General features: G+C 36.4%; 1 protein-coding gene across 2 annotated transcripts in view; it reads left to right on the top strand.

The window, feature by feature from the left end:
* The window catches only part of cntfr (ciliary neurotrophic factor receptor), a 148,865-nt gene that overhangs the window by 56,444 nt on the left and 79,947 nt on the right, over positions 1 to 12,474 (top strand). For both annotated transcript variants that reach the window (XM_041247423.1, XM_041247432.1), the window contains exon 2: positions 6,319 to 6,400. In XM_041247423.1, coding sequence (XP_041103357.1) covers positions 6,319 to 6,400 — 82 coding nt within the window. The remainder of the gene's footprint in view (positions 1 to 6,318; positions 6,401 to 12,474) is intronic.

Genomic DNA, 12,474 nt, shown 5'->3' with positions numbered 1-12,474 from the left:
AGGCATACTACATCAGGTGTTTCAGGCGTGCACCTTTTAACAAATTCACTATCTGAGAAAGGTTTGGCAGCACGTGCAATCTCTTTGCTAACAATAAAACTGGCATCCACAGCATTTTCATTTTTTCTTTTCATTTTCAGAAAAAAACCTTTAGTTGAGACTCCATAGCTTATTTCATTTCCATGAACTCAGAATACGTTTCTTTGTGCAGCGTGTCATAGTGACATTGTATATTATAACCTTTCATAACTGCAACAGTTGTACTGAAAATCAGATATATTGCCTTGATGTCAAAATTATTCAGTGATAAAAAATTATCTGCCTAGCGATTTTTTTTATCTTGTGTTCGGCCTCCACCTTTCGCTTCCATGACATCTCTAACTACTTTTTGCCTACAGACTTTAAACTTTACACAAAGTAAAATAGTTTAAACAAGCCTTCACACTGCTATCCTAACAAAGTTGTGTGCTGTGCTGTTACACGTGTGCATTAGGAGAAGGATCCTGTGCGCTGTTAGATTGGCTATTTTACTATCTCTGTGACTGTGATTGGCTTAATAGGAATGTCACTTATACAACGTAGACTGCACATGATGAATACACTTGTGGTAAGAGGCAGGTTTAAAGAAGAATTCTAAAACGATACAGTACATCAAGTCAATTTTAAAAACTAATGGGAAAAGTATTCCATTTCATAACATGACTTTTATTGTATATGCATTAAAGGAGAAAGGAAAAATGTTTTTTTTTTCTTTTTTTTTTTGTTTCATCTAATAAGGAATACATGTTAAAATTAAAAGGTAAGCAATGCAGTTTCACTTTACGTTGCCTCTGCCTGTCCCCTTCTGTGTGCTGTGTCTGTTGATCGCTCATTTTTGGTCAATGTAAGCCACCTTCACCTTCACAATAAGTTACTGACCAAAAGATAAGGCTGGACTGCTGGGGCTTTTTAAGTGAAGGTGGTCACTTGTAGTCTCAGACATTATTGTTCGCATTAAATTATTGCTCGCACTGTATTTAGTGCGCTTTGGCATGTAAATGAGGCAAATAGTGTGCACAAAAATGTATGTGTTCTCCGTTAGTAAATGGGACAGTAAATTTAGATTTATCTTGCACATTAGGCTCACTACTTTACATGTGCTCTAACTCTACATTTAGTGCCCTTTAGTAAATGAGGCCCTTTTTACATTAAAGACTGTCCACACAAAGTCATAAAGCAGTTCTTAGTAATGGTGAATTAAAAATCCATGCAAACCTCATTTAATAGTTGATATTTGTGGGTCGGGAGAGGTCGCACACTCACTCAAAGACACAACCGCCATTGTTGTGCAGTAAAATCTATATTTTATTTTCTTAAAAACATTTACATTTACCCAGAACAAACAAAAAACATGACGTATTTCAACACATAACATGTCTTCTTAAGGTGTAGCTATGAAAATCGCTAACTGGAAAAAAAGCTTTATAGTATATGTAATAGATATAAATGAATACAATCATTGAGCAATCAATTAAACAATATACATAGCCACATCATTTTATATACAGTAGATGCCGCTTATTAGCAACCTCTCGGTTCCCAGCAAACATTGTTATTAACTGAATGTTATTATTAAGCAAAAAGCCACATTTTCAAGTGTCTGTATATGGAAAAACAATGTATACTATCGTTGTAGAAACAGCGCACTGAAATACATGTCTTGGTTCATTATAGTGTTAAAAAATAAAGACAAAAGACACCAAATATCAGAACAAAAAGCTGTTTACTAATACTACTGTACATGGATGTGTAAAACAAAAAAGTATACACAGTACTGTATTGTACACATAGTAGTACAACAACATAATATCAATATCCTTAAACACAGTAAACACTCTTGGTATATAGTACTTACAACATTTAATACAGTAGCATTATTTTAAATGAAGTATTTGTTTTTTTTTTTATGATTCGCCACCTCCAGCTGTAAATCACTCTCAACATTGCATGCAGCTTCAAAGCCAATTTCAAATTGCGGTGTACAACATATTTTGAAATGTCAAACTTTTCTGCTACCTCAATAAATGTACAGCTGTGTTCACACGATGTATTCATTTTCTATGGCGATGAGTCATCGCCATAGAAATTGTAAAAAAAAAAAATAATAACAAAAAATAAATAAAATAAAAAATTTGTTATTAAGTGGCAGACAGTTGCTAATATGCGAAATCCATTAACATTAAAGTCTATGGGATGGGATTCGTTACCATGAAAATGTTGTTAATAACTGAAAGTTGTCTTTATCAGGGGGTGGGTGGGGGGGGGGTGGGGTGGGGTGGGGGGGGGGGGGGGTGGGGGTGTCATAATTATAGTTAGTTACAACCCCTGTTTAAAATTTTTACCCACAAAGATAGTAACTCCTGAAAAAACGACGTTGTGGGGACGTCCCCACTTTGTAAAACACCTTTTTAAAAGTAAATATGCCTTTTGTAAAAAAAAAAAAAACTAAAAGTGCCAAAATATTTAGTTTGTTGTCGACTTTCACCCTGTGTGGAGTTTTGTCTGACTGGAGTTAGAAATAATAAATAAAAATATAGTGAGAGTCAATGAGAAGTCGGCAAGTATAGGAATACAAACTTGTGTGTGTGTGTGTGTGGAAACTGCTGAAAGCAAACCCATTTGTGTAATCCAAAGATGTATTTATCAAAACTAGCTATTGATGTGCAGATCTATATTCTGCACATCTTGTATTGATCTATTTGAACTTAAATGTAAGGCTTGAATTATCATGACAAGAAACTTTCACTGGAAAAACACTACTCATCAGTGTATAGGAGCACAGCATTTAATTTATTTTAAGCTTTAGATAATAATTATTGCGATGGAATTGTATAACATTTATCTGAATTGCCCATTGCATTGGAGGTATAGTTCACCTTGTGATGTCATGCAGCTGATAATATAAAGTACTTGCAAATGCTTCACTGTCAGCAGAAAAGGTGCCAAGATCTTTTCAAGTTTCGAAACCTACAATTCCTTAAACAGATGTTACTCATCAACGAGTCATCAGAATTGTGTTCACCACCTAGATCACTTTTTTATGCTCCAGTATATTTCATTTAAAAAAAAAAAAAAAAAAAGTTACATTATACAGCCTTTATGAAATATCACTAAATTGTTTTTTGGATTATCGCCACTAAGCAATAAATCATACAAAATCACACATTGCTTAATTTGTTTTATATTTCTCTTAGCAATCACAAAATAACCTAGGTGGTCTACATTAAATGAAGTTTAAAATGAAAGAAAACAAATACATTAAAGCACATTATTTGAACCAAACTTTTGCAGAATGGTTAACGTGGTCTTCAGAACAAAAACAAATCTGTTGGGTTTAGAGGGTCACAGACACTTTCACACAAACAAAGAAGAATCTTTGAACGTACATTGTTGTTTTTACTATACTTTTTACACCTTCTTTTCAAAAATGTTGAACCCCTTGGCCTCTGAGCCCACATTTTAATCATGTCTAAGGTTTGTTTTTGAAGGGCTTAAAGAATTTTAACTTGAAACATTTCAACCCTGCAGGTAAAACTTGAACAAAAAGTTATTAGAAAATCGATAATCCTCACAACACAAAAGACAACAAAGCCAGGCTTAATTCTGACAAGAGTTGCTAGGCCCAAGGCCAAAAGACTTTACATTTCCAGTCGGCGTAGACTGAAACCAAGCAGCGTTATGTTGCAGCTTGTAGTCACTTTAAATTAGAAGGAGTGAAAGGATTTTACACTCATGTATTCCCTAGGGTTTACCTGTTCGTAACTGGAACCTCAATAGTAAGGAATTAATTTAAGAGAGGTGGAAACTCATTAATCTTTCTATTCTTGGGAAACAACTACTTCTTAAATGGTCCAACAATGCTGGTGACTGGAAAAGATGTGTGGGAAATACAGTCCTATTAAAAGTTTGAAGGCAACTTGCTGTAATACCTAGAGGTCGACACGGGTACTTGAAAACCCGGGTACCCATCAGGTTTTAAATGACCTGACCAGACCCAGGTCTCTTTTTTACTAGCATGGGTTAATAAAGAGGTGGGTTAATCTGGCTGGTGTAATAAAGACAATGTTAAAACAAGCTTTTGCAGTACGCCTTTTCTTAACTGACAGGATATCAATGTTTTACAGAAAACAATAACACAGCGAGTGTCAAGTACACCTCAATAATAATAACTGCGGCGACTATTCTTCTCAGGAACTAAATCGGAAAGAATAACTCTGTGATCCATTAGTAATAATAACCACGTGGTTTCCAATATGCTTTATCTACAGTTGTTGCACAGATGTAGTTTCTTACTAAAAAGATCAAATAAGTAACCTTTATTTAAAAATAAACAAACAAATAAATACAGTATTGTGAGCGGTGTACCCCAGAAAACAGACTGAAAACCTTAAACATTTTTATTTTTTATTTTAATTAGGTAGATTAACAAAGAAAGTGCATGCACTCCAAAATGCGTAATATGCAAAGTACACAATTAAATCAGTACGAGAAAAACATTAGTGGCACGCCTACGAAACGTTGACCTATTTTGTATTGGGTTAAACAAAAAAATGTTTGTGTAACACATTAAGTGTGCTAGTGCTTCCTCCTTTGAATGAAATATTTCCTTGGCAGATTTAGCAAATTCCATTTTCTCCTGCTTTGGTCAAGACGTTCCACACAATGCCTGGGTGCTATGTTTTAAAACAACAGCAGTGGAATACAGCCAATAGATGTCTCAAAGAATCCCACAGAATGAAGCACATTTAACATTAATAACTGTATTCAGTTTCCAGTAATAAAAAAGGCTACACAAGTCTACATGTCTGAAGGTACTAAATGTATGTGTACTATATAGTATTTAAATACGTATAATGCGCTTAAATTAATTTAATTTAAATTATTATTTTTTTTATTTTATTTTATTTTTTTATTTTTTAGTTATTTACCTGAAAAATAACATTTAAATTGTTAACATTCATTATGTTTATCCAAAATAAATACTGTATCCATATGCGCCCCAATCATTGTATTGGATTTAAAAGCTGTCTTTATGACACGTCATGTGCACCTGAATGTGTTGGGCTACAGTTTTAAACCCAAACAAGCATCATATCTGGCTGCAAAAATCATACTAAGTAATTTTAACCCTTTGTGGTCCATCAAAAAGACGTCAAGCACAGGTCCCATGTCGTTTTTTCTCTGGAAAAAGCACAGAAAAGCTTTCAATGGCCGAGTGAGGCCAATAGAAGCTGATAGAAGCAGGTCAGAGCAATATGCAAAGTCCCTTGACCACAGACATAACACGGACATAAACAAACAAGATAGCTGCTTCTGCATCCAGCGCTCAAAGAATATCACAGACATTTGCAGAGCTTTTTGAGGTGTTATAGTAATAAAATAATGACTTGGGTCGCATTGAGGAGTTTGGTGATTAAATCGAATGATCGGGAGATGATTTATCAGTCTGCACAAGAAGATAGCAAGAAGAGGGGCAGGATTGGAGATGCAATACTGAGTGTCCTGTTGATCTGCAGTGCCTGTTTTACTGTGAATAAAATTACTTTTAAACAGAGCATGTGAAAATAAACAACAACCCTAGAAAATAAATTGGCACTGACAGGCACTGAATAAATGGACCGCAAAGGGTTAAACACCATTTAACAGCAATGCATGACACTTTTATCGTACTGGAATAAATATGACCAAAATTATTAGCATAGCTCCACCTCAATTTACAGTACATGCAATAAGGTCCCAGACATAACAGACATATGAAAATATACTATACAGTGTATGGCCTCTTAAATTGATGGTGTAACTGCTTGTGACTACCTTGTATGGGCTTCTGACCACTTTGCCACATTTTATCTATTGTAATCCTGAGAGTATCCTGATTAGTTATGAATCATGTAGAAACATAATGCTCAGTTTAACTTCAAAAGACACCCAGACCTCATTTGGGAAACAGCAGAGTGAAAATGACATTTTCCACATTAATACAAATCTCAACTTGTGCCTGAATATCTAGACATAGAACAAGCTCTTTCTAAATTCCCCAGCTGAGATTTGTTGTTAAATACCCCAGTGACAAACAGACCCCTTCATTCACACAAAAGAACCAATGCTAGCTGATAATTCTGTCCCTTTAAGGCCTTGTAGTTGTAGAGTATTCCCATGTGGAGATGATTTCACTGATAATACACTCAAGACCAGTAGGGATTCACTTCTGTATCCTGAGCAATGCCTCAGTCCTGCCTGTTTGAAGCACGCTAACAAGCACCTTTGTTTCCTTAACAGATGGCAAATATTGTCACATCAGCTTGCTGTGTGGTGTTAGCTGCAGTGGTGGTAGTCTACGCTCAGAGGCGCAGCCAGCAGGGTGAGTTTCTATGTTTACTTTATTTTCTCTCTGTTCTTGTTCTTTGCTTTGCTGGGCTCCCTGGTCTACACAGTAATTCTAAACAGGGTAAGTCTTGATCGGCATCCACCAATCAATAGGCTAGGAAGGCTCCAGGGAGCCAAGAATTTGTCATCTGATCACAAAGTGCTCCTGATACTGCAAGTATCAAGAGATACATTTGGAAGTCTTGTAAGAGCAAGTATTAGAACAATGGAAAAAATAAGCTTGGATCAGCGTGTCTGAAAGTTCTTCAGGGTTCTGCGGTGAATATACTGCACACCCTATTCTTCTGATATAGTGTTAAATCTCCACTAAAGGCACATTCTTTTTTTTTCTTTGTACCAGCGTGTTCAGATGATGAATGTACATTGGAAAACATCCACAACCTCATACAGACATAATGATAGTAATGTATACACATTTACTGCAAACACAGATAAAGCCGTTAGCCACAATATTTGTCTACTAGACTCTGTTAAAATGAAATATACAGAGTAGCAATTCCCCAGTTGTTTCTCAACCTAAAACACTTTTACTTATGTTTTGTTTGGCAGGCATCATTAAAGTTATTTTCCTCCTTATTATTTTAAAACTGACACCAAGTAGCAGTTATTTGTAGTTCTGACCCTAGCTTCTTATAATAGCTTAACATCTACACTATCATAACATCAACAATGTTGTTCATAATATTATTATTCAAATAACTAATCATACTACAAGCATGGATTGTACTTTTTTTGGGGGGGTCTCACTCAAGCCTGAATATCCTGAGTAAGACAGTGATTATTACATTAATCCACTTGGTTCCCATACTTTGACTGCAGCAGAAAATGCATCACAGTATCAAGCCATAATTTAGTTAAGATAATTAAAGCTGAACTCGCCAAATGTTACTCTGGTTTCTATCACTTGCAGGTCACTGAAACTAGATTGAAGGGTGCAAGCAATGGCACAGTGGAAGGTATTGGCGAGTAAAGTCTGATAATTTAATATACTGTGTGTACTGCTGTAAATTCTGTACTATTATAATATTTCCCAAAGCTTGGTAAATGGATTTTGAGTAAATGTACTCACTTTTAATCTTTTATAATCAGGTATATATTTGCTTTCCTTTTGTATTTGAACTTAATGTAATGGTCTATTAAAATTGTATTGCAGTAATATGTACAAAATGTGATTTGACACTTTAGTTTTGCTAATTTAACTTAATGTAAGTTACCAAGATGATTTTAACCCAAGACATGTGCATCAATTTAATTGAAAAACTAAATAACCATGTTTCTTGTTACAATCACTGTGGTCTTTCAAACCCAGAGGTTCTGGTGTTATTTGATAACACTTGTTTAAAATCATGTTTTTTTTAAGTCAAAATGGGCAGAAGACAGAAGACACCCAGGAATGCTCACCAGTCAAACAATGAGATAGTCTGCAATAACACTGATCGTTTTTTACACTTCAAACTTGAGGATCTTGAGAGTAGTGCTGCTGACACAACCCTTGAGCTAATTGAAAAGTAATTTAACATTTACTCCCTTGCACACAACTCTAAATGATGAGGTCTTCATTTTACATTGCTGCATACTGTAACAACAGCAAATGCTGATGCAATTGTGTAATAGCCTTTTAAATAATCTGGCACCCTGTCCATTAATTGCTGTCATGTTTTTAATATATTGGACCGGATATTTAAAGAGATGCCAGTTTCAGAAGGGCAGTTGCAGGGATTTTTAGCCTTGGGAAAAATGTGCGCCTGCAGATGAAATTTCATATATGAAATTTCAAAATAAAATTTTCATATTTCAAATACACAGCATCAGCAGGATGTAGTCTGAGCTGTGTTTCATTTTCTGTTTAGATTCATGTAGATGTATTAGTTTCTGCAGCCTTGCAAAATTAGCATTTTCCCTGCAACTCTTGAATTTCACTAAGTTGTGAATATGTGCAAGATATTCGCAATGCAAACAAAGTTACATACAAGTTGTATACATTTGCTAAATCTTTGAATATCTGGCTTCTTATGAGTCTGTCTATGCAGATTATCTGTTATGTTTCTTAGTTAATCTGTTGGGTAAAAAGCATTTCTCTTTTTCAGCAAAGGTACAGTTTTAAGGGAGAAAAAATAATCTCTATTCTGTATTAGAAGCAGAATTCTCATTCCAACAGAGGACTAGTTTCTTGTACATTTGTATACATTTGTATACATGGTATGTTTTTTTTTTTTTTTACTCTTAGCCAGGACTTTTTTCCTGTAACAAAAAAATCCATTAAACCCATATCAAACTACTAAATGTCAAGTTTCACAGCACATAGCATACAAATAAGGAAAGTTCCAAGAATATTAATTTCTCTGTTGTTTGTAGTAATAATTTGTATTCCTTTATAATTAAGCAAAAAACAGTCTGGTTAAGTATGAAATATAGCAGACTCCTGATTACATAAATGGTCAAGGCGCGTTTTTTTTTTTTTTTTTCTCAACCAAAACTTATAGCAATCGGAAAAACAATGTTTCCAATATACCTTTAAAAAGTCATGTGTTTTATACAAAAGACTTGATTTGTGCCTGTGGCAAAGTGCCCCGCCCCTGGGCTATTTATTTGTGTTGTATGTTACGTGTAGTGTGTTAATGTTGGTGTATAGTCATTGGTAGATGGGATATAAATGGGTCTGGGTAACATGAGTGGTTTAAAATGAATATTTGTATTTAGGCACGAGGATTGCACAGCACTTCATCTGTAGGTAAAATATAATAATATGTGAGCAGGGGGAATTGCACTTTATTAATTCATGTGCAGTTGTGCTGTTCCATGTCCTGTTTTGGTTTCAGTGTTTTTGTTACAAACCTTTTATTTTCTGTCTGTTTAATTATTAAACAGCGCATCAGCGCCTTCACCATTTCTGTGTTCTGTTTTGGTTCCTGTTTCTGGTCTGACATCACCCACTGCAGCCGTCTTTGTGACACATGGTGTCATCGTGGGATTACCAGCGCCTCCTAGATGCACGCTAGAGCGGGAACCGCAGTTTTTTTTGTGTGGGGAAAAAAAAATTGGGATCAGAGGAAGAAAGGCAGCCATGGCATAATCGCCAGGAGGAGTTGAAGGAAGGAGGGGCTCCATGGTGCGCCTCCTGCATGGAGTATGGGCTCCTCCGGGATGTTTGCCCCTGTGAAGACCCTCTCTTTTTGAAGGCCCTCAATGGGGCAGAGGTGCAGGATGCAGAGGAGTGGCTTCACCTGAAGGCCCCGAGACCAACCGACAGAAAAAAGGGGAAGAAGCAAATCCAGCTCCACAGCCAAAAAGGGAGGAATCTGTGCTGGTTTCACCTCCGCAGCCTGAGGGACAGGAGCCTGAACATCCACAGCCAAAGAGAGGGGTCCCCAAGCATTCACAGCCCAGGAGGGAGGAGACAGAGCCTTTCCATCCTTTGAGGAGGTCTTGGACTGGGTGTCGGACCTGGAGGGGAACGGGGAGGACCCCCACAGGTTGTTGACTTGCTGTGGGCCAGAGATGGGGAACACTGTGAACGCTGGGAACAACACTACTACCCAGTGCCCTTTGTGAACCAGCCATGGTGATCAACTACTTGGCTGCTGATATGGGACTGCCCCAGCAGGTTGCATTCCAAGTGAGAGGAGCCACGCCTACCTACACCCTCACTGGGCTGAAGGGAGACTACTTGTTGTCCCCATCTCCACCAGCAGAGGAAGAATGCCTGCTGGTTTCACCCCGAGAGGGAGAGCCTCACCAGTCCCATGCAAGTGAGGGACAGCCGCACCAGTCCGCCCGGCTGCAGTGGCCGAGAAGAGGGCCAAAACCCGCACCCCAGCTTGTCCTGACACCCTTCACGTCTTTGCCCAAGGATGCCTGCCTCGCTTCGCCCAAGGATGCCACCCATGCCATCTGATGTCACCCACTGCAGCCGTCTTTGTGACAGTGCCAAATTCAGTCCCAGTGCAAACTAGTAAGTGAGACTAAGCTGGAAGTAAACCACTATTGGTCACTTACATTATACTTTTACTTGTAATGAAAGAACTGGACATAGAGTAGGGGAAATAAAATAAATAATGTATTTCAACACAAAAAAGATATAGTTTGAATGTTAGTATTAATATTTAAAAGATAGATACATTATATTGACAGTCCCTTTGAAAGTACAAGTCAGTGTCAGTATCATTTATAGTTGGGTCTGTGGACTGAACTGTGTGCCCAGGTTTAAAAGTGTTAAGGCAGCTCAATAAGAAATGCATCAACAGAAACAAATGACATTAAAATCTCTTGTGGTAAAGCAGAGTAAAGAACCTACTTATCTGTCAGTAACAGGATAAAAATATATTTATGTAACATCAGGGCAGATGATAACGAGAAGACTGTGTTAGGAATCAAACATGTTCCAGTTTTAATACATTGTAAGCCTAAAGCAGGATTTTAAGTCATGCTGAATTAAAATTGGAGCCTTGATGAAAAATGTAATTGGTTAAATGGACTTTTCTTGTCAGTTTAGGTTAGGATTAGTGGATGATGTTTGCTATACTGTATACCTTCAGCAGGCTGTACCAATGTCATCTTGGCAGTCAGATGTTCCTCACTGACTTTCTGTTTTGGTAGTAGAAATGGTAAACTAGTAATATTTTGTGTACCATTACAAGGAGGATTGTTCATTTACATTTGTTGTATGTCTTTGAAGATGAGATAATTACCTACTATATTCAGGATGGGCTGTTAACACAGTTTATAAGCAGGGTTGTATTTTTTATTGAATCCTCCCTTAACTAGTGATAGTAATTAAAGCTGTTCTATTTTACCCTCAGAAAGAATTTCAACCAACAACAACTGCTGTTGGGTAGAAACTGATAAATAACATATTTAATAACATATCCTTAAAATTTTAAATACATTTTACAGTGCTATAATTTTGAATTATTCAGCATCTTGTGTGTGTCACTTACAAGAGATAGGTAGAGCAGGCTAAATATGAACCAGCTGTTTGCCGTCAGGAAACATTTTTAAAAAAAATACAATTATTAAATTGAGAGATGTAGATAGCTTGTGCATTCTAGCAATTGCCTTATCCAGGAAAGTACAAATAATTTAAATTTTGAAAACCACATAATAACTAGGTCATCTCTTCTGAATAAATGTAAACTAATCATATCACTATGCTAAAAATACATAAATTATTAGTGCATTTAACTTTTCCTAGTACAATAACTTACCAGAGACACTGACAAGTACTGTACTATACAGTGACAAACCAGTGACAGTTTTCTCATTATTTTTCTTATTAACCAGGGTGAACATTTTATTTCGATGTGTGTTCCTTTGTAAAAAAAAAAAAAACAACAACATTTAAAGTACATAATGTGTTCACTCAGTTACCAGGAGCTTGTTTTTATTGACTCTCATTATTTTCTATCAGTGATGGACTTGATAAAATGGGAGGCTGACATTGACAGAAGCTATATTAAACAGGTTTGACTGTATTTAATGAATATTCCACAGCTGTTTTTCTGTTTTGTTTGCAATATCATTCATGCCATTCAACATTTTATGATATTATCCAACTTACAAAAAGTAACTTACAAAAACAACTTACAGTTAAATCTCTCCCGCTTACATACTGCATCATGATGATTTGATATGTGAATGAAGTGGTGGAGATTTCAGCCAGGATTACTTGTTTTATAATAATAAGATTATTAAATTGCTTCTCGGGTGGATCTAAATGGCTTTAAAGTTGCCAAGAGTGACCCTAAAACCTTTCTTCCCTTGTACAAGGTGCAAGCACCTTTTTTGAGTGAAAGGTGTATGTGACAGAGATGCATGGCTCTTTGACAGAAGCAGCTTAAATTATTTGAGGTTTTCCCACTGATGATTAGAATGAGAATGTAAAGATGGGAGCCCAATTAAGAAGGTTTAAGTTTTTTGCAGATATTGGGCTTTTAAAGACTGTCACCCACACCTGTGATGTGCAGAAATGAATTAAAGATTTTGTAGTGGCTTTGACAGACTCACTGAGAGCAGAAACTGGCCATCACAGCTACTGGAAGCAAGCTTATC

The sequence above is a fragment of the Polyodon spathula genome, chromosome 1 (genome assembly GCF_017654505.1).
Source record: "Polyodon spathula isolate WHYD16114869_AA chromosome 1, ASM1765450v1, whole genome shotgun sequence".
NCBI classification, from domain to species: Eukaryota; Metazoa; Chordata; class Actinopteri; order Acipenseriformes; family Polyodontidae; genus Polyodon; species Polyodon spathula.
The sequence above is the reverse complement of the archived record's forward strand: the minus strand, read 5'-3'. Positions and strand labels throughout refer to the sequence as shown.